Genomic DNA, 26,363 nt, shown 5'->3' on the forward strand with positions numbered 1-26,363 from the left:
GCCATCATCTAGAAGTGGCGCCTAACTTAAAGAAACTATTCATATGGAATATTCACATATGGCATAATTTGTCCGAGGAGAGATGATTGAGAGAAGGAATATTAGTATTAGCATTGGGGGGTGTTAAGGAGTATTAGTATTGGTCTATTGAGTCTGTATTAGTCCCTTGTCCTTCATGTCTTGTGTAATATATTATACATTATGCCCCTTGGGCTATGCAATAGAGATAAGTTGCATCCATAACAACCCCTACTACTTCCACAGCCAAAGCACCTTCCACTTCTGCTTCTCGGTAGTGGTGCATAATTCTCCTTTACCAGTGCTGCTCTTGCACAGAAAATCAAGGAGTAGCTACCCTTCCTTCCCGCCGAGAAGGTCTCGAGGGTTGTGGTGTCGGGCAAGTTTCACTCTGCGAGCACTCAAGTCAAACCTCTTGCCAAGGACGTGAAAGCCATCAAGGCACGGATAGAGTATGATGAAGCTGCCATGCGATCTAGCGATGATCATGAGCATGATGACATCATGACAGTGACCTGCACCTAGAGTTTGTTGGTGACCACCACCTCCTTTGGCAACCGGATTTTCTTCGGTGACTATTCACCTCTAGTTCAAAAAGATCCCCCGTCAGCCACCACTACCGAGATCAAAGCCATGACCTTCCTCCGAACTCCTTCCACGATCATCAACAACGAGACTGCCGTAAGGGCATCTTCGCCTCCGGATGTTGATCAAGCTTAGTCTAGTGGGATGATAGTCCTCTCACTTTTTGGTGTCTTGATGCCAAAGGGGAGAGGGTGTAATTCTAGACTAGTTTCGTGCTTTTTGGGAAAGAGCTTTCCAAGGGGGGCAGTTGTTTAGGAGTTGGTATTGTTGAGTGACCAGTCTTGCTACTTTAACTGATTCTTATGACTTGTAAACTCTTAAGTTCCATGTTATGACATTGTAAGCAACTTTGCACTTGCGCTTTATGCTTATGCTTTAGTGCATCTTTTGAGGTCATTAACAAGTGTTTTATCCCATGTTTGTTGCGTGGTAGAGAGCATATTTACATTCTTGTACACACTATGTATTCTCACGGATTCTATAGTATAGAGAGTTTCTCACATTATCAAAAGATTGTTGTGCATTTGCATTTCAAAAGCAAATTCTAAATAATGCACAATTTTGGGGGGAGCTCCCATATATCATATATATGTAATTATAACTTTGTACACTTGTTGCATATCTTTCGCGAAACTTTAATAAATGTCGTCATCAATAACCAAAAACAGGGAGACTGAAACTGCATCTATTGCCACCTAGGGGTTTTTGCATTATATGACAACATGATTAAAGGGACTAATGGTTGGTGACCCCCACTTCTTCAAGGACAAGTGTTAGCAAGGCTAAGGACAAATTTTTAGTTGTTAGTGATCCAAGATCACATTGAGTCCATAGGTATGTCTATACCATCAAAAGGGAATCAAGTATGTGTAGTGATGAGCTTCTTGCTATGTGCTTAAAGATCGAAACCCAAAATCACCCAAAAACCTCAACCATTTCCCTAATATTCTCGCTCTCTTTACACTGTTAGGAGCAACCAAGCCAGATTCATTCAGAGAGATAGTCGTTCCAAAACCCTTGCCCATCAGGAGCCTACATGACAACTCCACTCAAAGCCACCAAAGCACTCGTGCAAGCCTCTGTACATCGGTCTGAACCTATGAACCATCGCCGATCGGAAATTCCGAATGAGGTCCAGTAGCGCGCGCAGGTGTGTCAATGCCAGTTGAAGCCTCTGGATACTTTCTACTCAGACACTCCGAGCTATACAAAAGTTGCCTCTTTGCAGTTCAGTCGGAGCCTCCATGCTGATCATTCGGTGCCGCTGAGCTGTACAGAGAAGTGTGCAACAGTCAGATATTTTAGGTCTAACCTATACATACCCTAACCCTGTCCCACCAAGTTCACTCAAGCGCTTTGTTAGAGTACGTAATGGGCCTAATGGGCCCGTTAGTCTTAGGGTTAATTAGAGATAAGAGTCGCTTTCTTAGGGGTCAAGTAAGCCTTGCTTGGGAGTTAAGTAAACCTCTCTATATAAAGAGAGGAGATGTATCAATCTAATCAAGCAAGAATTAAGAAGGAAATCCTTCCATCTTGCCCGGCCGTGGGCAAAAGGCCCCCGGCCGGCCTTCTTGCGCCCTCCTTCTAGCAGCGCCATAACAATTTGGTATCAGCTAGCTTCGGTTCGATCATGTCTTCACCGCCGCCCAACCCGTCTCTTCCGCTGCCGGTCACGACCGTCGCCCCGCTCCTGCCCGCGCCGGGATCCTCCGTCGCGCCCGCCCCCGTCGTCCTCACCCCGGAGGTGTCCGGGGCGCTGCGGGACCTAACACAGGCGGTCCAGGAGATCCACCTGTTCTTGGCCGGGTCCTATGGGCCGCACCCGGCTGCGCCGCCCATCACCGCCACCGCGCCGCCGTGGCTGCCGTGGCAGCCGCCGCACCAAGCGGCCCCCGCCGCGCTCGCCGGACTGCTGCAGCAGCCGCTGCAGCTGCCATCCATCGCCCCGTCCTGGCTGTCGTGGCAGCCGCCGCACCAGGCGGCCTTCGCCGCGCTCGCCGGGCCACTACAGCTGCCATCCATCGCCACCACCGCTCAGCCCTGGCTGCACTGGCAGCCGCCGCTCCTGCCGGCCTCCGCCGCGCCCGGCGCTCCGCCGCAGCAGCCGCTGCCGCTGCCCGGTGCGCCACCGCCGCAGCCGCTGCCGCAGCCACCGCCGGTTAGCTCCGGCCCCGCATCGACCGCGCCGGCGGGAGTCCCGCTCCACCAAGTCCAGTCCCCGCCGTCGCCGTCACCGCTTCCGTCTTGGATCGCTACCCGCCACGTGTCGGCGGCGGTGAGGCTGCAGGCTACTGCGCGCGGCCTCCTAGCGCGTCGGCGTGTGCGGGAGATGCGTGGTCTGCAGCTGCCGCTCCTCCAAGTTGCCCTTCGCTGCGCAAAGGACCTCGATCTCATCCGCTCCGCCGGGGATCTTGGGCATGCGGTTTCCCCCACGGGCAGCGGGCATGCTGTTTTCCCCACGGGCAGCGACCTCCAAGTCTGCGACATTGGCGGTTGGGGGGGGGGGGGGGGGGGGGCGCACCCCTCCTCGTCATTCACCATCGCAAGCCCCCCTCTCTTCCCTGTGCGGTGCAGACCAACAGCCGTCCGGCAGGAAGAAGGCATGGTGTCACCGACAACAACGCACCACGTAGCACCACTGCATTCCGTCACCGGGCGCCGCAAGGGCGCCTCTGCTGGTCACTCTTGCGACCACTTCCAGGTGGCCATACACATGCACTCCTTTTGTCCGGATGGTGTCCATGGGATCCAGGTGGCTGTACACGTGCACGTCCGACGTGCGGATGGTATCCACTTTTTGTTAAGAGGTCCAAAATAAATCGTCCCAGTCCATTTCAGGTTGAGAATAATAAAACAAGCCGAGATGTAAAAGGCTTGTTTTTAGGTGTTAGGTTTGGGTTGCGTCGAGTCATGGTTATAAGTTGGTTAGGCTGCAGCTTGAGGACAAGCTGCATGTCCAGGTGGGGTGTAGTGTTAGAGTACGTAATGGGCCTAATGGGCCCGTTAGTCTTAGGGTTAATTAGAGATAAGAGTCGCTTTCTTAGGGGTCAAGTAAGCCTTGCTTGGGAGTTAAGTAAACCTCTCTATATAAAGAGAGGAGATGTATCAATCTAATCAAGCAAGAATTAAGAAGGAAATCCTTCCATCTTGCCCGGCCGTGGGCAAAAGGCCCCCGGCCGGCCTTCTTGCGCCCTCCTTCTAGCAGCGCCATAACACGCTTCAACTCAAACATCCACTTCTAAGAGAGAAGTTAAGTGTTGTGAGGACTTGTCTACTACAGTTATACTCACAGCCCCCAGCCACACCTCCTCAAGTAACAGAAAGACAAAGACTGATCATCAGACCTCACACACGTCAATTAAATATCAGCTACTCCCTCCGTCCGAAAAAACTTGTCCCAAGCCTGTTCCTCAAATGGATGTATCTAGCACTAACTTGGTGCTAGATACATCAATTTAAGGGACAAGTTTTTCCGGACGGAGGGAGTACATTCAATTCTAAGAACTTACACTAATGCTCATGAGAATATGACTCTAACTAAATCAAATATGTTTATATTACTCCCGCCATTCCTAAATATAAGTCTTTTTATAGATTTCAATATTGAGTACATACGGATGTATATAAACGTAGTTTAGAGTGTAGATTCACTCATTTTGCTCCATATGTAGTCCATATTGTAATCTCTAAAAGGACTTATATTTAGGAACGGAGGGAGTATTAAGGAATAAAGCACCTAGCATGGACGAGAGGGGCAAGCACTGCAGCATGAGCAAGCATACGAGGAATGAAGATGGCCCTTCTAGTGAGGATAAGAGGATTTCAAGACTTTGCGTCCGCCATGATGACACATGGAAACATGGATGAAATATACAAGACGACACTTCATAACTTTGTCCATAATCATCCATAGGTGTTGTGTGACCTTGCTTTTAGGCCAGGCCCACAAAATAATGAAATACAGAACAATAAGCAGTTTTTAGAGTCCGTATTAGTGGAGAAAACGGACTTAGGGTGGATTTCGGCACCCTCCTTGGGCTGGCCGAATTTCCCCTTTGTGCCACCAAAAATACCACCCCTAAGGCATCGTTTAGAATTGGGTTTGGTTTACTCAAAACCCAGCCAATGTTCCAACTTCATGTAAACTGACATGTCCAACGCCATTAGCGAACCGCATTTGGAACCCCAGTTTAATCAATCCTTAGTTTGCAATACTTAGATTGCTATTCTTAGTTCTCTTTTGTTCTCGGTCAAACACAGGGGATTAGACATTCATGGGCAGGCTGGACGTGCCTCTGACATCATCGGTAACCCCAAGGATACAAGTCTAGCGGTAGGGTGCACCATCTAGTGTCTGGTGTAGTTAGGTAGTCAAGGACCTAAAGGTCGATTCAGCGCAAATCGAATAAGTGCCTCCCACCGAAAGATTAAACACCCCTGTGGCTATCATTGCGCTGAGTTCAAAAAGCATTCTACTCCAACATCCACGTCAAACCTTTGAATATCTTCTCTCCTATTTGCTCTCAAGTCTATCTTTCAAACATCCAAACTCTCCAAATCCAAAGATCTATCCTATGACAGTTTGAGTGTGGAGGAGATTATCTTATGAAGCATAACCAAGGGATTCATCAAAAAAGAAAGGGCAGCCCGGTGCACGTAGCTCCCGCTTGCGCAGGGTCCGGGGAAGGGTCTGACCACTTTGGGTGTATAGTACGTAGCCTTTCCCTGCATTTCTGTGTTTCCCAGGACTCGAACCCATGACCTCATGGTCACAAGGCAACAGCTTTACCGCTGCGCCAAGGCTCCCCTTCAAGGGATTCATCAAAGGCAACCTTATATTGTAAACTTTTGAGGGTGTGCGCATCCTAGATCGACTAGGTGTGCTTGGGAGCCTTCAAGGTGTGAAGGCACCAAGAAATTTGTGAGGGCTTGGAGATCATATCCCGAGTGAGACTTGACCTTTGTAGTCTATAAGCCACGGTGGAATAGATTGGTCTGCGCTTGGTGGGCCTGTGGGCGACCGAACCAAGACCTACAACATGTCATGCAATCAGATGTTCTGACATGCAAAACTGAAGGTTAGAATTACCATGTTTTAATAATTTCTAGAGAATAAGAAAATAAAAACTAAAAGCAATTTATGCCCTAGGAGGCAGAACATGCTTAAGAACATATTCCTGGTCAGAAAATAGGTTAAAGATCTTGAGTGGCCATTTTAGATTTCTGATTATGCATCCATACAGCTAACTCGAGCTCAAGGTCATACAATGTATTGATAATATGCAAAAATCACATAATCAATGCATCTTCAACTCAAAAATCACCTACTATATTTTATCAGCAAACTAACATCATGGAATTAAAACTACAATACCATCTCTAGCTAGGTAAGAGCACAGAACATATGCAAATATATTTAGAAACAAGGGACTCGTACACCAGGAATTTCCATCTTTTATGTCCAGCATTACAGCTTCTTTTGCATGATTAATGCTCTCTTCCACTAACAACGCTTGGTCTTCACTAGCTGCAGATGCAAATAGAAAATACATGAGTGCAACGAGATGAAAATTTGCCGACACCAAAAATCAGCTTCCATCAAACTAGGTGCAAAATATTATCTAAGAGAAAAAAAACTCATGCACAGAAACAATCAACAATAGATAATCCAACACATCAGAAAATTATGTTGAACTTCCCCAAAATAATAACTCTTAACCAATAATGCCTAGTCCTTTTTGTAAAGCGGATCAGTGAGCAAGAGGCTAATCTGAACACCTATGAGAGAAAAGGACATACCATAAATTAAAGCTCAGGGACCACCCATGAAGTTCTCAAATTCTACTCAATTTAGTGACAACTCCATCAAAAAGGAAACTAACCAATTCAAGTCAAAGTCTGTTAGCCTAAGTAATCTCATGCAGTAGTGTAGTTTTTCTTTCTGTTGTGAAATAATGCATGCTTGGACATGTACGTAGTGGAGAGCTGCGTCTCTCCGTAGGATACTCCCATCTCCTGGTCATGGTCTCTGGTCGATCCAGTCGCTGGATGGAGCGACACTTGCGGATCGCAGCAGCCTGGCCGGGAGGTGGTTAGTGGAGTCCTGTATGATGCATAAGATGAGGAATAACAGAACAGAAAACGCTGCGCGTTGTGGCAGCACAAAACTCTCTCTCGCGCGCAAGCTCATCTCCTTCCTCTCTCTCTGTCTCGTTGGCAACTACATTTGGTATCAGAGCCTAGGTGTTTGATCCCTGGCGCGGCGGCGGTGTGTGATCCGTCGTAGTGATGTCCGGTGACGAGTCAGACGGGAAGAACAAAGGCGGTGGCAAGTCGCCGCCGAAGACGCCAACATCCACAGCCCTGCTCGCGCGCCTCACCGGCAGCGGCGAGATCAGGGAGGTTGAGCGCGTCGTGCGCGAGGAGGCGGGGGCGTCCATGATGCTCACGCGCACCAACTACATGGAGTGGGCGCTTGTGATGCAGGTCAAGTTGCAGGTCGCCTGGGTCTGGTCCGCGGTGACCGGCGACGTCGCCGACGAAAACGACGACCGGCGCGCGCTGCAGATCATTCTCACCGGCGTTCTGCCGGAGATGCTGCGCGTGCTGGCCGCCAAGGACACGGCGAAGACGGCGTGGGAAACGATCCGGATGATGCGGATGGGCAGTGAGCGCGCCCGCGAGGCCAAGGCGCAGGTGCGCCGGCGAGAATTTGAGGATCTCCGGTTCAAAGACGGAGAGTCCGTCGAGGATTTCGGGCTGCGTCTCGCCGCCCTCGTCGCAAAGTTGTTCAGAAATTTCTCCGTGTGGTGCCGCGGAAGTATCGCCCGATGGCCATGGCGATTGAATCATTGATCGATCTGAAGACCATGACGATCGAAGAACTCGTCGGGCGCTTCTCGGCTTGCGAGGATCACTACGACCTCGACTACACCACGCAGTCCACTGGGCGCCTCATGCTGACGCACGAGGAATGGATGGCCAGAGAAAAACAAGGCGGTGGCGGCGGGTCGACATCCAGCGCGGGCAGCGGCAAGAACAAGTCACCAGCTAAACCCAAAGGCGCGGGCGGCGGCAAGCCTGCGTCAGGAAACCAGGGTGCAGGCGCATTGGGCGGCTCAGGCGGCAAGAAGAAGAAAGGGAAATGTCATCACTGCGGCATCCCGGGGCACTGGAAAAAGGAGTGCCGGACGTGGCTCCGTGAGCAGGAGCAAAAGGGCACCCAGGAGCAGGCAAACCTGGTGCAAGCCGGCGCAGATCACGACCCAGGTCTGTACATGGCCGTGGTCACCACCGTTTCCACGCCTTAGATCGCCGCGCCGCAGGAAGTCTTCCTCAACGAAGAAAAGGTAATGCCAGTGCCCTCGCCGAACGGAGTGTGGTACTTCGACACCGGCGCCAGCAGCCACATGACGGGCGACATGAAAGTCTTTGCGTCGCTTGACGAAACTGTGCACGGCACGGTTAAGTTCGGCGACGGCTCTGTGGTGGCCATACGCGGACGCGGCTCGATGGTCTTCCACTGCCAAGGCGGAGGGCAGCGCGTGCTCACGGGTGTTTTTCACATCCCGAGCCTGCGCACGAACATCATGTCAGTTGGACAGCTGGACGAAGCGGGCTGCATCATCAACATCCAAGCCGGCGTGATGACATCCAGGACCCAGGACGGCGCACACTGGCACACATCCATCGCTCTGGAAATCGTCTGTACACTGGCGCGCTCGAGATCGACGCGCCCAGGTGCATGCTGGCGCTAGGAGACGACTTGACCTGGCGTTGGCACGCGCGCATGGGGCATCTGCATTTCCGTGCTCTCCGCACTATGTCATCGAAGCAGATGGTGCAGGGCATGCCAGTGATCGACCGCGTCGAGGAGTACTGCGATGGGTGCGCTCTTGGAAAGCAACATCGCACGCCGTTCCCGCAAGTCGTCGCGTACCGCGCAGAGCGCGGGCTAGAGCTCGTGCACACTGACCTTTGTGGGCCGATCGAGCCGACCACACCTGGAGGGAGCAAGTATTTTCTGTTGATCGTGGACGACTATAGTCGCTACATGTGGTTGGAGCTGCTCAAGTCCAAAGATGAGGCCTTTGCAAGGTTCAAAAAGGTGCAAACTCTCGCGGAGGCAGAGGGAAATTGCAAGCTGCGCGCGTTCAGATCTGATCGCGGCGGCGAGTTCAACTCCGGCGAGTTCAAGGTCTACTATGAAGAGATCGGTGTCAAACACTACACCACTGCTCCGTACTCGCCGCAGCAAAATGGAGTGGTAGAGCGGAGGAATCAGACGGTCGTGGAAATGGCCAGATGCATGTTGAAGAGCATGGACATGTCGGCGTACTTCTGGGCGGAGGTGGTGAGAACCGCCGTGTATATGCTCAACCGCGCGCCCACGCGCAGTGTGGAGGGTGTCACGCCTTATGAAGCGTGGCACGGCCGTAAGCCCAACGTGCAACACTTGCGCACGTTCGGGTGCACGGTTCATGTCAAGAACGTTGGCCCCGGCGTCACCAAGCTCAGCGACCGCTCAACGGCAATGGTGTTCATCGGATACGAGGAAGGTTCCAAGGCCTACGGTGTGTACAATCCTACAACGAAGAAGGTGCAGGTAACACGAGACGTGATCTTTGAAGAGAGCAGGCCCTGGACATGGCGTGCACCGGGGGCGGCAGAGAACCGTGCCGCGCCGACCTTCACAGTTGTGTACACCACTGCCAGCCAGCAGGGTCTCCGGCGTGTGCCTCGACACCGCAACGGTCCCCATCGCCAACAACACCTGCATTTACGGCCTCTCCTGCTGGGGCGATCACGCCCGCCTCGAGTGCATCAGGGACATCACAGTCCGCTCCGACGACACCTACAGCAGCAAGCGAAGATTGCTCGGCCACGCCTCAGTCACACGACTCCAGACACGACGCGCCAACAAGACAGCCGGTTCGCTACCGGAGCTTCACAAGTGTGTTGGAGGAGACTGAAGATCAGGCAGTGCGCGAACAGTTTGAGCGCTGCCTGCTCGTGCGCTGTCTGTTCAGCGCGGAGGAGCCACGTGAAGTGGATGAAGCGCTAGCCAGCAAGGCGTGGAAAGGCGCCATGGATGTCGAGATGCAGTCCATCGTCGACAATGGCACATGGAAACTCGCTCAGCTCCCGGCTGGACACAAGGCGATAGGACTGAAATGGGTTTTTCGTGTCAAACGTGATCCGGCAGGCAATGTCGTCAAGCACAAAGCTCGCCTCGTCGCAAAGGGGTACGTCCAGCGTCAGGGGGTGGATTTTGAGGAGGTCTTCGCCCCCGTAGCTCGCATGGAGATAGTTCGACTGCTGCTGGCCCTCGCCGCGCACTCTGGCTGGGAAGTTCATCACATGGATGTGAAGTCAGCCTTCCTAAACGGCAATCTCACTGAGGAAGTGTACGTTGCTCAGCCACCCGGGTATGAAGTTGCAGGCCAGGAAGGAAAGGTACTCCGTCTGCACAAAGCACTGTATGGTCTGCATCAGGCACCGCGGGCGTGGTATGCAAAGTTCGATGAAACTCTCACCTCCCTTTGTTTCAGGCGGAGCGCTCTGGAGCATGCAGTGTACCGACGAGGTAACTCACAATCATACTTGTTGGTTGGAGTGTATGTAGATGATCTGATCATCACAGGAACCGCAGCAGCAGACATTATCTCTTTCAAAGAGCAGATGCAGCAACTCTTCAAGATGAGTGATCTCGGGCTGCTAAGTTACTATCTGGGCATAGAGGTAGGACAAAGCAGCAATGGAATTACTCTGAGTCAGAAGAGCTATGCGGGCAAGATTCTGGAGATAGCAGAGATGAGCAACTGCAACAGTTGTCACACGCCGATGGAGTGTCGCCTGAAACTGAAAAAAGAAGATGACGGTGAACTGTTTGATGCCACTCTGTACCACAGGGTGATTGGGAGCCTGCGCTATCTTGTGAACACGAGGCCAGACATTGCACATTCAATGGGTATTGTAAGCAGATTCATGGAGAAGCCAAGCACTCATCACTGGGCAGCAGTCAAACAGATACTAAGGTATATCAAGGGCACAATGCACTACGGGTGCAGCTACAGGAGAGGACATGGAGCCGCTGAACTGATTCGATTCAGCGATAGCGATCATGCTGGGGACGCTGGAGATCGGAAAAGCACTTCTGGACATGTTTTCTTCCTCGGTAAAAATCTGGTTACTTGGAGCTCTCAAAAGCAGAAGATTGTTGCTCTCTCTTCCTGTGAAGCAGAATACGTTGCAATAGCAGCTGCCACTTGTCAGGGACTGTGGCTGAGCCGGCTGCTGGAGGACATCGTAGGTACCTCGCCGGCGAAGTTCAAATTACTGGTGGACAACAAATCAGCCATAGCTCTGAGCAAGAACCCAGTTCATCATGATCGAAGTAAACACATCGACGTTAAGTTTCACTTCGTGCGAGATTGTATGGAGAAGAAACAGGTGGAGATAGATCATGTTGGGACTCAGGATCAGCTCGCCGATGCACTCACCAAGGCGCTCGGGCGCGTTCATTTCATCGAGATGCGGCAAAGACTTGGGATGATCGGCGTAGTGCAGTGAGATTAGGGGGTGAAATGTTAGCCTAAGTTATCTCATGCAGTAGTGTAGTTTTTCTTTCTGTTGTGAAATAATGCATGCTTGGACATGTACGTAGTGGAGAGCTGCATCTCTCCGTAGGATACTCCCACCTCCTGGTCGTGGTCTCTGGTCGATCCAGTCGCTGGATGGAGCGACACTTGCGGATCGCAGCAGCCTGGCCGGGAGGTGGTTAGTGGAGTCCTCCTGTATGATGCATAAGATGAGGAATAACAGCACAGAAAACGCTGCGCGTTGTGGCAGTACAAAACTCTCTCTCGCGCGCGCAAGCTCATCTCCTTCCTTCTCTCTCTCTCTCTCTCTCTGTCTCGTTCGATCGGCAACTACAAAGTCAAGATTATCTATGGAGCAAGGCTTATACAACGGAAATGGGACTAAGCAAAAAGCACAAATTTAAACTATCAAAGTCTGATTTGTGTTAAGGAGTATTACTATTCGTCTAGGTGTTCGTATTAGTCTAGATTTCCTTTCTTGTACTCCAAGTCCCCCGTGCTATATATTTGCCCCTTAGACTATGCAATAGATGCATTCATAACATCCTATCATGCACCCAGGTTTAGGAAAAAAAATCAGACATCCGCAACTCGTCCTCTCGATCACCTCCCTCAGCCTCTCCCCCGATCTCATTCTTATCAAATGGATTCCACTCCTCCCTATCGATTCTTTTTTCGGTCCTATGGATGATCCCCTCCTCTCCGGCATGAAGCGGCTAGCCCGTTTTTGTACTCAATCTCGACCGTTTCCCAGTCTTCCCCCGTTCCCATCATTTTTCACGGTCCAAGCTTCCAATGGCCATCTCCTTGACTGGATCGACATCATAGCACATGGGTGCTGGAAGCTAGAGTCCCTGGGTCGAAGCCATCTTCTCCCAAGATAGTGCTAGGATCAAAGAGCCCCTGGATGATGCCTCCATTGATAGTGCTAGGATCAAAGTTGTCGGAAATCCAATGGAGCACATCGATGCTCCACTCTGGTGTTGTGCTGAAGCAAGAGTCCCCGCCGAATATGTGATGCCTTGGTCGCCACCACTCATCATTCGCATCTTCAGGCCGCCCTCATCCACTAGGACCTCATGCCACCTCTAGCTAGACATGTGTCGTTGTCGCCGTCCCTCCCTCCATCCCTCTGAATTGCAAGATCCTCTTTGTGAGTTCCTTCCTTGTCTTTCTGGAGAAGGCTAGATCTATTTTTCTCTATCTTTGGCGGCATCGGGTGGGTCCCTAGTCACACCTTATATACTGGTGTGGCTAGGGTTACACAGCTTGACCCGGGATGGTTCAGGGCCTCGAGACCTACGCAGCTTCACATCTCGGGTCTTGTATCTTGTCTGCATCTACTTCGGGCTCACGACCCTCTCCGGGCTGAGTACTCTAACTTCATCTGTCATGGGATCGCCCTTTCAAAGGGACCAAGGGAGCCCTCGGGATCATGTCTCGCGTTCTTTGCTCTACAACCTCATTAGTAGCCCTCGAGTGCTAGGCGATCTTTTCTTTGCAAATTGTGTGGGACTTGTTGGAACTCCTTTACACAACTCTCGAGCCTTTTGGAGAAACCACTAATTTTATGGATGCAGCTTATCTCTATTGCATAGCCCAAGGGGTATATACATATTACACAAGACTTGGGTACAAGAAAAGAGACATAGCCTAACAAGGACTGCTAGACCAATACTGATACTCCTTAACATGGTGGGATCGCATGGCATGAGAAATATAAAAGCACAACAGACTTGGTAGACACAATGGAAAATAGAACAAAGCTACTCCCTCCGTTCCTAAATATAAGTCTTTTTAGACATTTCAAATGGCTACAACATACGAATGTATGTAGACATATTTTAGAGTGTAGATTCACTCATTTTGCTCCGTATGTAATCACTTGTTGGAATCTCTAGAAAGAGTTATATTTGGGAACGGAGGGAGTTGAAGCTAGGAAGCACACATGAGACAATGATACATGAGCCATCGTGTTTGCAAAAGAGGCTACGTAGGAGGTAGTGCGGATAAGATGCTTACGAGGAGCAGCGGAAAAGAGCAACTAGCGGACGAGCGCCCAACACCAGTGGAAGGTGCATGTGCGAGATGGAGTCGGCAAAGAAAACCGTCAAAAAATGACCAAGCGTCGAGGAAGAAAGACAGTGCCTCATGATGACATTTTTTCTTGATTTTCTTAGAATATCGCCCAACACAGATGGACATGCAATCAGGAGAACACAGGTGACCAAGAAGTAACAGGCCCAAGCACTAGCAACACCCAGCTAGCACAGCCGTACACAACATCGGGGGCAACTTGAAAGGAGATTCCTAGCAATGGTGGCAGTGGCCGGAAGGGCAGAAACAATCTGTGGGGCATCGATCGGGGCAGGAGCGACATGGATGGCGGAGAAGGGCCTGACTGGCGTGTGTAGGCAGTAAGCTGGTCGCATTCGTCGATTTGGGAGATGTTGGGCGGTCGAAAGGAGGCGGCAGCCCACGTCTGACCAGCAGGGCACACGTCTGGAAGTGGGCACACGCTTGAGCAGGGGTGAGCACGTGGCGTTGAGCCCAGGAGTCGTCAGCTCAGGTAGGAGTTCCTCCCTCCCTCCCTCCCTCTCTCTCTCTCTCTCTCTCTCTCTCTCTCTCTCTCTCTCTCTCTCTCTCTCTCGTCCATTCCGACTTCCCCCATGCTCGTCCCTCCGAACAAACTCGACATCCTCTTGACGGTACTGCCGAAACGAATCTATATTGGCCTATGTCTCTTTACGTATTTGTTTTAGTATAGATTTCCTTCCTTGTACCCCAAGTATATTGTACTACATGTTTGCCCCATGGGCTATGCAATACATCTAAGTTGCTCCTCTAACAACAGGCACAATGGCACAATAACATCAGCACTACAACTAATAGCCAATGCTTCGATACAATACTAAGTCTCGTGATAGTCTTGTTAAAAACTTCTTTACTTATCATCCAAGTAATGCTATAAGATAATTTGAGCAAAAATGACAGATTAATTTTATTATCTCACACAAAAAAGAGCAGAAATTTTTCTTGTAATTGTATACAAAAAAAACAGATTATGCATGCCTAGCTATTCATTTGTGGAGTTAGGGCGGTGGCATAGTTTGCAATAGAACTTTGAACTTTGAAAAACCATCGGTTGAGTGATAGAAGACATCCTTACATTGAGCCATACTCCTTTCAAGCATTGAGAGTTGACATAGTATTTTCTTATCTGCACCCTGCCAAATGAAATTATGCTCTGGAGAATTAAGAAACATATAAGAACAGAATAAGTAACTACATCCAGATTAATTTACCTTACTTAGTGCTAATAAGAAACAGTTCCTTGCTGATGCCAAATTCCCCTTCTTCCAGATGCAGTTACCCAAACATAGCCATGCATCCACAAGAGATGGATTCAGCTTTACCTATCCAGGAGCAACAGACATTATTTAGGATTCTAACCAGGAAAACTCCAGGAGCAAGAGAAGGAATTGTTTAATCTTCTGCTACGTACTGCTTTGGATAAATGCTCTTCAGCCTCCTTACAATAATCTGGGAAGACATCGAGTATTTTCCCCATCAAAAATTCATAAATAACACGCTCTTCTGGGGATTTTCTTTGCTCTGTAACGTATGAGAAACTAAAATTAATACAGAAACAGAGCATGGCAGGAACATTTCTACAAGGGTGAACTATTACAAGAAATCTGATGAAGATACATATGCACATATTTATATGAATAGGCGTAAAAACAGTTCGAATAGTTTCCAACCAATCTGAACTCTTTCTTTAAGAAAACCAGTCAGATAATTAGTTTACTTTCCTTTGAAGAAAAGGTAGACCATTGTCTACCTTATGCATTCAAAACGAGCCGTAGCCCGGGTGACCAGAGGTCAATTATGTGAGTTTGGTGGAACAGAGAGCTAGGCGGAGCAACATCCATTCTAACTCTCTGGAAGCCATTGACAAGATTTGGGTGCAGGTTGTGTGCCAAAAATCCTTCTCAACCTGAGAAGAGACGTTGCAGGAAGGGTCTCAAGCAAAAGAATAGAGTACGGGGGAAATCAAGTGCAGCCTGCCCAGGGGTGACTATTGATCATGCCAGAAAGAGATGAGCGAGCCATTACGTAGCACACAGCAGGGAGATTGCAAAACCCACGGGATGCAGGATTTTAAAGTTTTCCAAATATTAGTTGTCGGAATCGGGGCTATGGGGACCCAAGAAGGTTCGAACTCTGGGGTGCGCTCGTTGCCTACGTTCCGCTCTACCTCGCGACCCTCAACTCGGTGGGCTCAGTGATGACCTCCGTGCTGGCGAGCCCGTCATCTTGGTCTTCTTGCACCGAACAGGTAACCTTTGGGGATTGCTTTGGGAACCGGTGCGCTGTCCTTGCTCCCTTAGCACGAAGAGGAAAGCCTCATCATTCGCGTCTGTTGGCGCCCCTCTGGCTCCGCACGTCGCCACGTGCATCACCCACGTAAAGACGCAGGGCCGCGTGACTCCGCCGTGCAGCCCTTGACTCGCATGCCCCCGGGGCCTCGGGAAGCCGCCCCGCAAGAGGGCCTCGCGAGGCTCATGGTGACACTCGATGACGCATGCCTCGCGAGGCAAAGCCCTCGCAAGGGTCTTACTCGTGACGCCCTGGAGGTGGGCCTGCCTTGGGCCTACAGGTGGCGCCGCGCTCTGGGCCGCAGGCAGACGGGCATGGGTACCGCCAGTCCCACGGGCCCGAAAGTAGCACCCAGGCCTGCGGCGTGCACGACTCTGTCTGCGGAGGGAGGGGGCGAAACGGCGCGGGCCCCATTCGCCTGCGGGCCAGGCTCGACACATGGCGCACGACGGGGCGCAGGACGCCCCCACTTCCCCACGATGCCTCGGCAACTACCCGGGCTAACATAAAGCTTGTCAGGCGCGGCGCGGCGCCATCATTGCTCTTCCTCTGTTCTGCATCCATCTTCAGAAGGCGAAGGGGCACGGACCGGCCCCCATCAAACGCTATATAAGGGCAAGGGGACGGACCCCTTGGCGAGGGATGGCCGGACCGGACGAGAGCGACGAAGATTTGAATCGATCATGGGCGGGGCCGGATCCGGCGAGGGACGGCGAAAAACGAGGCCGGCGGCGGAAGATCGATCGTGGGCGGAGACTCCTGTGCGGGCTTGATCTGGATCGATCGCGGGCAGAGACTCCTGTGTGGGCTTGATCTGGATCGATCACGAGCAAGAGGCTCTTGGAGCTGGCTTCGATCTGAATCCATCGCTGGAGGCTCGCTTCGATCTTTTTTTTTAACCGGGCATAACCCCTTCCCATTACTTATCATAACGGAAATACAGTAGTTCGAGCTTAAGGAAGCTAGAAAGGGGAAAGCGAGTTCAAGGCACCACTATGAAACCCACTGTAAGCACTCGTCATCGAGCAGCTCATTATGGGGCGAAAACCCAGTGACACCTAAATACCAACTAGCCTAACCAGCGCAACGAGGGTACCAACAAACAATCTCCAGAGGGGGTAAGGCTCACAGGATGAGCAGAAAGCAAAAGCCCACGCAAGTGCAATGATCAAAGTCTAACATAACAGCTGGGCATTTTTTCTGAGGTAAGGCAGGACGGCAACAACTCGTCAGTCCATCGTTGGTTCAGCTGGGGCCGCGCAGATCCTCATCATAGTCGCAGCGTTGGTCTTGAGCATCTTGGCGCCACGTTCCATTGCATCGCGGTCAACTCCAGCCATCAAACCTGCCCGGTAGTTCAAGAAACCACACGCAGAGAAAACCACATCAAAAGGAGTCTTTAGCTTTTTATGTTCAAATGTGGCCCTATTGCGACAGTTCCACATAGCCCAGCATATCGCAGCAAGGCCAAAGGTATAGAATTTAGATCCACCCGGCAAGAAAATATAACACCAGTAGAAGTATTGCCACAGATTGTTCGGGCATAATTTCGTGCCTAGGACACCCAACGGTTCTCCAGACTACCCTGGCGACAAGGCAGGTGAAGAAAAGGTGTTGCGAGGTTTCTCTATTCCATACAAAAGGAGCACTTCGGGTTTCCAACCCAGTTTCGTCTGCTCATGACATCTCGTGTCAACACAAAGTCCTGGAATAATTGCCATAAAAATATTTGAATCTTAAGAGGGAGTTTAGCTTTCCATATCCATCTATAATCACAGCCAGCTAGATGCTTTTTCATGTATGCGTATACAGACTTAGCTGTGAAGCGTTTATTCTTCCCAAGATTCCAGACTACTTGGTCCGGCTCATTGGAGAGTAACCATGAACCAACCACTCGCTTGACTTCCCCCCAGTGATCCAGCAGCGGAGAGTGCAAGCGCCTCCTGAAGAAATCGACGCCAACATTTTTTTTTAAACTCGGCAACTGTAATCTCTTGATCATTGCATATACTATAAAGTTCAGGGAATCTATCATGCAAAGGAGGATTATTGGCAATGGAGTCAATCCACATTCTAGCAATGTTGCCAGATTTCAAGACCACCCCTCTTCCAGCCAGATAGCACTCTTTGACCTTCATAATGGCTTTCCAAATCGGTCAATATCCGAATCTACTTCTCACCGATGTTACCGTATCTTTTTTCAAGTACTTAGCGCGAATCACATCCTGCCACAACCCTTGTTGTGTCTCGAGTTCCCACCACCATTTCGTGAGTAAGCTAATATTTTGCTTACGGAGATCTTTACCGAAAAAGGCTTCCGCCCCGCTTTATAAATAAAGCAAACCGCCACAGACCACCAAGTATCACAAATGAGTCCACAACACACACACCCAAGTCTCACAACATAAAGTACAAGAGGTTCTGCCGAGGGCACAGCTCAACAAGCCCAAAGAAACAAAAAAAGGCCGGTAACATCGGAGAGCCAAGGAGGCACTAATCAGGCTCAGGAGGTGGCGGAGGAAGCAGCGGTGCCAATCGGAGAGCCATCGCACGAAGGTCGGAGATGATGACGGTGATGGCGTCCTGGTCCTGGGGGCGGCTAAGAGGCCGCCAAAGCTGCAAGAAACCACAAAGTTTGAACACTGCGTCAATAGCCCGTCGAAGGGGAATCCGCTGGATGACTAGCTTATTCCGAACCGTCCAAAGCGTCCAGGCAAGGGCACCTATGGTCAGCCACCTAATGTGGCAACACGTAGGGGGCGAGGCCTGGATCTTGGCGAAGAGGTACGAGAAGTTGGTGTGGCACCAACTTCCACCAAACGACTCGCGCGCACAACTCCAAAGAAACTGGGCCGAGACACAAGAGAAGATGTGGTTCGAGTCCTCGGGGTCCCACACAGTGGGCAAAGCCCGTCGCCAGGATTCATCCCGCTGATGGCCGTCCAGGACAGATCTAATCGGGTTGGTGCAGTTAACTTGCGAATGACTGACGATGCCGCAATTGAAGCAAGTCACTTCGGACGCCGCGGGGTCGGACACGGGAGAAGCGGAGGCACTGGGGGCCAAGGGGGCGGTGGCCGCCACCCGGGTCTGTCCCCGACGCTTCTTCTTCTTGGCGCCCTGCCGGCCCCTGTTAGGGCCATTGCCCGCCCCGGTCAGCGCAGTGGCGCGATGAGGCGGCTGGTACCGGTCAACTGGGGGAGACTGGCCAGAAGGGGCCGGGCGAGCAAGGGAGGTTCGTCCACGGCGCGGCGGGGAAGCGGAGCGCTCCCGGCGACGAGTGGGGGAAGGGGAGCAACGACGGGAGGTCCGCCACTCCGTGTCCGGAGGGAAACGCGAACGGGAGCGGCCCCGACGGTCAGAGCGAGTGGGAGAGCGACGGTCAGGGGAGCGTCGGTCAGGGCGAGGTGGCGAGCGACGGCCGTCCCGAGAATCACGGGCGTCGCGGTTGGAGAGCTGACAGTGGAGGTAGGAGATCTTTCACCCCCCCCCAATCCCCCTTTATTCTTAGATCTACAGATCCTAGTCCATTTCACAAGATGATGTCGTTTCCTGCCATTAGTTTCTTGCCAGAAGAACTTTTTACGATGTTTGTCTAATTTGTAGATCACCATCTTAGGAAGTAAGAACATAGCCATGTAGTAATAGACAATGCTAGAAAGGGAGGAATTTAGGAGTATAGGTCTTCCTCCCGAGGATGCGGCATTACCAATCCACGATTCACAACATTTTAGGAATTTGTCATCTACAAAACTCCAATCCAGGCTGCGCAAGGTGGAGTAGCTTACCGGCACTCAAAAGTATTTCATCGGGAAATGCCCAATTTGACAGTTGAATAGTTCCGCATAGGAAGCTAGTATATTATCGTCTCCCCCAACACACAAAATTTCACTTTTAAGTTAGTTTATTTTGAGTCCAGACATAAGCTCAAAGATATATAAGAGGAGTTTCAAATTAACAGCAGCTTCCTCATAATGTTCAAAGCAAATGACCGTATCGTCAGCATATTGGAGGATGGCCACGCCACCCTCTATGAGGTCCGGAACGAACCCAGTTATCATTTTTTCTTTCTGAGCATTGTGAATCATCTTAGAAAGTGCTTCTACAGCAAGGTTAAACAGAAAAGGGGAATAGGGATCGCCCTGGCGAACACCTTTGTTGCTCTGGAAATAAGGTCCCATCTCGTTATTGAGTTTTACGCTTATTGTACCATTATTCAGGATTTTTTTTCACCCAGCCACACCAATTTGTCCCAAACCCTCGGTTACTATGGCATTCAAGGAGGAAATCCCAGTTTATCTTGTTGCAGGCTTTTTCAAAATCTAGCTTAAGCACTATGCCCACTTTTTTCTTTTGATGAGTATGGTGTAGCACCTCATGGAGAGTGAGGATCCCATCCATAATATTCCTGTGCTTAACAAAAGCATTCTGGTGTTTGTTGATAAGCTTGTCAGCAAAAATAGCTACTCTGTTATCCATCACCTTAGTGATCAACTTATAAGGACATCGAAGGAGACAAATAGGGCGATATTGTTGGATTTTCTTAGCACCATTCATTTTGGGTATCAAGGTGATCACACCATAGTTTAGACGAGCCACATCCAGAGTGTTATTATGAAAAGCATGAAACAAACGCATAATGTCAGATTTAACAAAATCCCAACAATGCTTATAAAACTCAGCCGGGATATTGTCTGGGCCAGTGCCCTATTACTATCCATGCCGAACAATGCTTTTTTCACCTCTTCCTCTGTGAATTCACTGGTTAGGAGTATATTATCCTCTGCAGTGAGTTTCTCTTCTTCCGACCAGGCATAGGCAGATAGGTGAAATAAATTCCCCTGGCCGGACCAAAAAGTTTTTTGGCTCGCTTCGATCTGGATGGGAGGGAGTTGAACGGCAGCGTCACGGACGTGCAGGGAAGGAGAGGAGCGGCCTTGGGTTGACCGGCTGCTACGATGGAGAGAAAAAGCAGCGGCGGCGGCCACGGGGGATCAATAGCACGAGTTGCAGCGTGCAAAAAAATTGACCTAGCTCTAATACCATGTTAGAAAATATGCAACTTGTATTCCCATGGTGCCATAGTCCAGTATATATACATGTACTGGTGTAGGAAATATGCAGAAAACCCCTTATGCAATGGGGTAAATACAAAAGGCTACATCGTTATATATATAGTACTCTAACATAACTTTCTTACACAATACAGTAAACCCTCTTCTGATTTATTGCATGCCAACAGGACAACCGAGGTTCCACGGTTGTACAATTAGGCCTCCTTTGGTTTGGAGGAATTTCATAGGAATTCTAGAGGATAGGATTCTTATAGGATTTTTTTCTTTAGAGCCCTTTGGTTCATAGGAATGGATTCCTATTCCTATATAGGATTGGTTCCTATCCTCCACATTTCATAGGAAAATAAAAATGAGCCTAGACTCAATGGAAAAATTCCTTTGGTGTCAACCAAATGACATCTTGTTTCCTATTCTACTCATAGGATTTGAGATACATGTCATCTCATTTCCTACAAGATTCCTATTCCTACGATAATCCTATCCTATGAACCAAAAGAGGCCTTAATTTTTTAAGCGTGTTCTGGCTAAGGTCAGAAATCATCATATACATACCAATGGTATTCAAACTGTCATCTTACCGTGATCATCACTATCTTACCCCAATACTGGTTTTGTCTGTTTTGTACCATACACTCCCCCTAGTGTATGTCATGCCAGCGGCCAGCCACCACGCTTAATAGCTCCCAGACCCCGGCACCACATATCTACAGAAGCTGTTGACACCCATACTAGAGTTTTCTTCTAAATTAGAAGTATCAATACACGTGACAGTAACAAAAATAAAGGGGCTGGCTAGAAAACAAGAATATTAACACGAAGATGAATAGTTTGTTTGCCGGTTGGGGGGTGGGGATGCGTACCGGGAGGCAGGGAATCGAGGACTCCCAGGGCGGCGTCGGCGCAGGCGCGGAGGGACGCAGACTTCTCGGAGGGGTCTCGGGGGAAGAAGGTGTCGCGGAGACTGTACAGCTCCTCCACTTTATCCGCCACCTTCTCCAGCGGCGTCCACCCCGCCTCCTCCCCTTGGTTCCCCTGCCCCTGCTGCCGCTCTGGCTCGGGTACCGGGACAGAGCTCACCGACGCGCCGCTGGCCTCGCGGCTCATCGTTTCCCTGGGCGGCGATGCGATCTGTGGAGGCGGAGAGGGCATGCTCGGTAGGATGCCATATGCCCGAGACAATTTGCCACTAGTTAGGATGTGTTTGGTTGCAAGAATCGTCCAGGTTAGGTCGGGATGGTACAAAAAAAAGGTTGTTTGGTTATAAAACAGATGAATGATCCACCCTAAAAAAGAGAGTATCCACCAAAGATGCTGGACCGATCCACCCCACAGAATCGGCCGGCCCAAGCGGCCCGCTCCCGCGCTTCTTCCGCACGTGACAAGCACGCGCGCCTCGGCCTCACCTCCCGTTCTCTCCCTCGCTATCGCTCACCCTCCCGAAACCCTCGCTCTCTCCCTTTCTAGTTCAAAACCCTAGGCGGCGGCGCACTCTCGCCCTCCTCTCTCGTCTCTCCACTCCGACCGCCCCATCTCTTCTTCCTCCTGCTCTCACCTCACGCGGCGGCATGGAAGAGGGCGTGGGGTGACCTACTGCTTGTTGGAGTAGGAGGGAGGCGGCTGGGCTTCTGGAGGGCGACCCCGACCAGGCGACCAGGACCTCCGGCGACCACGACCAGGACCTCCGGCCACCACTACCACGACCTCCGGCGACCAGGATCTGACTCAGATCGACGACCAGAACCACCACCACTCTGATCCACCTCGGATCCAAAGGTAAGGACAGAAAAACACTATGCTGATAATGTGTTTTTGTGATTCCCTAGATGTTTGCATGTATGATAGATGGACCTTTGTGTTTTACATCTTGTGTTGTAGATGAACAAACAATAGAAGTTGTTTGTTTTTGGTGCTGCAGTATATATGATAGCTTCAATGATGATGATGATTGTTCAGTCTAGAAAAAGGAAAAGGAGACAGATGAGAGAATGTATTACCTATGGGCCTATAGAGGAAAGGGATAGGATGAGAATTGAGTATCTTGACAATAAAATATGGAAGAATGATACAAACTGTATTAACATGATTAGACTTGGGAGAGCTCCTTTCTTTCGGTTTTGCAAACTTCTGAGGACTCGTCAGTTGCTTCATGACACTATACATATGTGTGTGGAGCAGCAAGTAGCAATGTTCTTGAACACCGTTGGACATAACTTTACAAATAGGTTAGTTGGCACCAATTATGATAGGTCCGATGAAACGGTTAGTCGGTATTTTCATTTGGTCCTTCATGCCATTGGTGAGCTACGGAATGAACTTATTAGGCGACCGTCATTGTCGCCCCCAACTAAAATTGAAGGCAATCCACGCTGGGATCCATACTTCAAAGTATATAAGATCCCAAATCATCTTCTATATATTTTCTTGGTTCATAGTTTCAAATTCCCATAAGTTCTAATCCTCTTGACCAAATAGGATTGTGTTGGAGCTATTGATGGAACACATGTTCGAGCTTCTGTGGATAAGGACATGGAAGCCGCTTTTCGTGGTAGAAAATCCTTCCCTACCCAAAATGTGTTGGCGGCCGTAGACTTTGATCTTCGGTTCACATATATCTTGGCTGGTTGGAGGGAACAACACATGATGCACTAGTTTTACGAGATGCTTTAGAACGGCCAAATGGTTTACGTGTTCCACAAGGTAATATAGCACAAACACTAGCAGTAGATCTCAATTCCATTTGTTGTTATAGCAATCACCCACTTGTCCCTTATATGATAGGAAAATTCTACCTAGTTGATGCTGGATATGGAGCCAAACCAGGGTTTTTGCCTCCTTTTCGTGGTGTGAGGTATCATTTGAACGAGTGGGGAAACAATCCCGTGCAAAACGAGAGAGAATTGTTCAATCTTAGGCACTCTTCGCTTCGTGTGACTGTAGAGCGTGCTTTTGGGTCACTCAAGAGGAGGTTCAAAGTTCTTGATGATGCCACTCCATTCTTCCCCTTTCCAACTCAAGTTGACATTGTTGTTTCTTGCTGCATTATTCATAATTGGGTTATAGAAGATGGGATTGATGAATTAATCATACCGGAGACTGAATGGGCATCTAATCCACTTCCTGCTACAACATTGGCCGGCCAAGCTAGCGAACATGCATACATGGTTGCATTCAGGCAGGGAATAGCCGATGCCATGTGGGAAAACCGGCAGAATCATTATGCAAACTAATATGTAATATTATTGTGTTGTTCTCATGAACCTTGTGTGTTGTAATATCCCTTGACATTATCTGCAAACTTATTTTGTATTTGCTGAACAATATTGTAGTTGATGTGACTATATATGTTGAAATCCTTTTGGTTGTGAATTATACTTGCTGAATGGGCATTTGGTTGTGAACTATACATGATGAATTCATTTGGATGTGACTATACTTGCTGAATTTATTTGTGGTAGGAAATGGAGAACCAACAAGTTGGAAATCACGGTCTTCATTGGACATCCTCAATGTCCACCTATATGCTTACTCACTTTACCAACGTCGTGGCTAATGGCACTAAGACATCAACATGCTTTAAGACGGTGCATCACAATGCATGTGCTAGAGATTTAAATGATCATTTCAGGCTTTGTTTGACTGGAGGGCAGATTGCCAACCATCTGCGCTATTGGAAGAAGAAGTGGGCAAAGATAATTAGACTTAAAAATTCCCTAAGTGGTGCACTTTGGGATGAAGTTAACTTTATTATTGGACTTGATCATGAGCACTATACTGAGCATATTAAGGTATTATATTGTTGCCTTGCTGTAATTCATTGTATATACCTTTTAGTTGCTGAAATTCATCTATATATGCATAATACTTGTTGGAATCAATTTATATACGAGTTTTATTTGCTGGAATCAGTTTGTATATGAGTTATAGTTGCTGGAATCAATTTACATATGAGTTTTAATTGCTAGAATCCATTTGTATATGACTTATAGTTGCTGGAATCAATTTGTATATGAGTTTTATTTGTTGAAATCAATTTGTATATCAATTCGTATATGAGTTATAGTTGCTGGAATCAATTTATATATGAGTTTTATTTGCTGGAATCCATTTGTATATGAGTTATAGTTGCTGGAAACAATTTGTATATGAACTATACTAGCTGTAATTCATTTATATATGCACCTATACTTACTAATGGTTGTTATTGCTTGCATAGACACACAAGGGAGATGTTGAGTTCCTAAACAAACCCATAGAGCACTACACTGAGATGGCTGCGATATTTGGTAACAGTTTGGCTACCGGACAGTACGCCAAAGGATCAAATGAACTTCTAGCGAAAGATGCTCTAGAAATTGATGATGATATTGTTGATGAGGATGCTCCAGCTACACCAACTACTCCAGCTACTCCATCTTCAACTGTCCGTGACCCCTCGGTCCCCAAAGCAGCAAAGAAAGCAAAAACTTCTACACAACAAAGCAATGATAAGCTGATGGCAACATTCACGGCTGTTGGTGATAAGATTGCTAATGCTATAGTTGCAGCTGGTAAGTCCGATGATGAGTTGCCTGCTGGACTTTGGAACAACATCAAAGACATTCCTGGTTTCCAACCGGCACATCTTTCTCACTACTATGCGCATTTGGTTGAGAATGTTCGAATTGCACGTGCTTTCCACTCACTGGACTTTGACAACAAGCTGATCTGGGTTGCTAGGTATGTTGCCACTACCTTTGGATGCTGAAGGCCAAGACTTAGGTTGACCGTATGACCTCTTTTGCTTGTCACATATATATAGTTAATTGTGGCAAACTCCTAACAGGCTTGTGTGCTTTTGGTTCCAGCCAGAGGCATTGAACTCCACTCTATTATGTATCGTTCTGTACTATGGCTTTTGTTTTGAGCCAATGACATTCAGTTTGTATGTACTAGGTTCTAGACTGTGGCATGTATTGCCTCCTGAACTATGACTATGGCATATTTTGCTTCCAATACTAATATGTGAAGCAATTACCAAGGATTGCCATGAAATGTTGAATTATGTGTATGTGGGTAGCACATGTGTTATTTGTCACAAATGCAATTTATGTGAAGATTTGTATATATCATGTGATTATTTTGCAACTCAACCGGTATACATCACATTGTTGCACTATATGGTGGTATTCTGACCATATAGATGAGAAGGTTACCAGAACCCAACTGCCCATGTTTATTTATCAACCAAACACAACAGTTGGCTCATCCAAACCTACTATATTCCTCAAACCAAACAGAAAATGGGTTCATCCCACCTATCCAAACCAAACACTAAAATTGAACCATCCCATTCACAAAATCCGGACGGTCCCAACCCACCCATATCTACACCTTCAACCAAACACATCCTAATACATCATTGCAGCAGCCGGGTTCGCAGCATAGTTTAAAAAACCGACCGGCAAAAAAAACCCGATGAGGCTATCGGTTCAGAGTTTTACTAGTCGGACCACCTGTGTTCATTTGCGACAAAAAAACAGAATATTTAAGGTAATTTCTCAAATTTTTGACATCATATTAAATGAATACACTTAATATTAAATGCAAACTATTAATAAATCACAGTGTTATTGATCTATTCCTGCGATCCTAAATATTTTTCTTTATAGAGATTTCAACAAGTGACTACATACAGAGTAAAATGAGTGAATTTACACTCTAA

General features: G+C 48.8%; 3 protein-coding genes across 9 annotated transcripts in view; 2 read left to right on the forward strand and 1 right to left on the reverse strand.

Annotated features, from left to right (window-relative positions):
* The window catches only part of LOC125543954 (uncharacterized), a 40,337-nt gene extending 18,394 nt beyond the window's left edge, over positions 1–21,943 (reverse strand). For 4 of the 7 annotated variants that reach the window (XM_048707466.2, XM_048707467.2, XM_048707465.2 and 1 more), the window contains exons 1-5: positions 21,523–21,943; positions 14,710–14,819; positions 14,510–14,620; positions 14,374–14,431; positions 6,041–6,130 (exon numbers count right to left, since the gene is read on the reverse strand). In XM_048707466.2, coding sequence (XP_048563423.1) covers positions 6,041–6,130; positions 14,374–14,431; positions 14,510–14,620; positions 14,710–14,819; positions 21,523–21,811 — 658 coding nt within the window. In that variant the 5' untranslated portion in view covers positions 21,812–21,943. Of the gene's footprint in view, positions 1–6,040; positions 6,131–14,373; positions 14,432–14,509; positions 14,621–14,709; positions 14,820–21,260; positions 21,391–21,522 lie in introns of all 7 variants that reach the window. The other 3 variants (XM_048707469.1, XM_048707470.2, XM_087546957.1) reach the window with 3 other exon arrangements.
* LOC147979489 (uncharacterized) lies at positions 1,915–3,746 on the forward strand. Its single transcript, XM_087546958.1, has one exon. It carries the CDS (start codon positions 2,234–2,236, stop codon positions 3,419–3,421), a length of 1,188 nt encoding a protein of 395 aa, XP_087403084.1. The 5' UTR covers positions 1,915–2,233; the 3' UTR covers positions 3,422–3,746.
* Positions 21,944–22,092: 149 nt separating the features above from the next.
* Positions 22,093–25,709, forward strand: LOC125543956 (uncharacterized). The gene is made up of 3 exons (XM_048707471.2): positions 22,093–22,435; positions 24,118–24,447; positions 24,876–25,709. Exons 2-3 carry the CDS (start codon positions 24,121–24,123, stop codon positions 25,404–25,406), a joined length of 858 nt encoding a protein of 285 aa, XP_048563428.2. The 5' UTR covers positions 22,093–22,435; positions 24,118–24,120; the 3' UTR covers positions 25,407–25,709.
* The last annotated feature ends 654 nt before the right edge of the window (positions 25,710–26,363 follow it).

The sequence above is a fragment of the Triticum urartu genome, chromosome 3A (genome assembly GCF_056163025.1).
Source record: "Triticum urartu cultivar PI428250 chromosome 3A, HENAU_Tu73, whole genome shotgun sequence".
NCBI classification, from domain to species: Eukaryota; Viridiplantae; Streptophyta; class Magnoliopsida; order Poales; family Poaceae; genus Triticum; species Triticum urartu.

Bases quoted from the DNA above. Each gene is read 5' to 3' on its own strand.
- LOC147979489 (XM_087546958.1), top strand. From the start codon at position 2,234: ATGTCTTCACCGCCGCCCAACCCGTCTCTTCCGCTGCCGGTCACGACC.
- LOC125543956 (XM_048707471.2), top strand. From the start codon at position 24,121: ATGGAGAACCAACAAGTTGGAAATCACGGTCTTCATTGGACATCCTCA. The intron at 24,448-24,875 runs GTATTATATTGT...TTGCTTGCATAG, and splicing joins ACTATACTGAGCATATTAAG to ACACACAAGGGAGATGTTGA.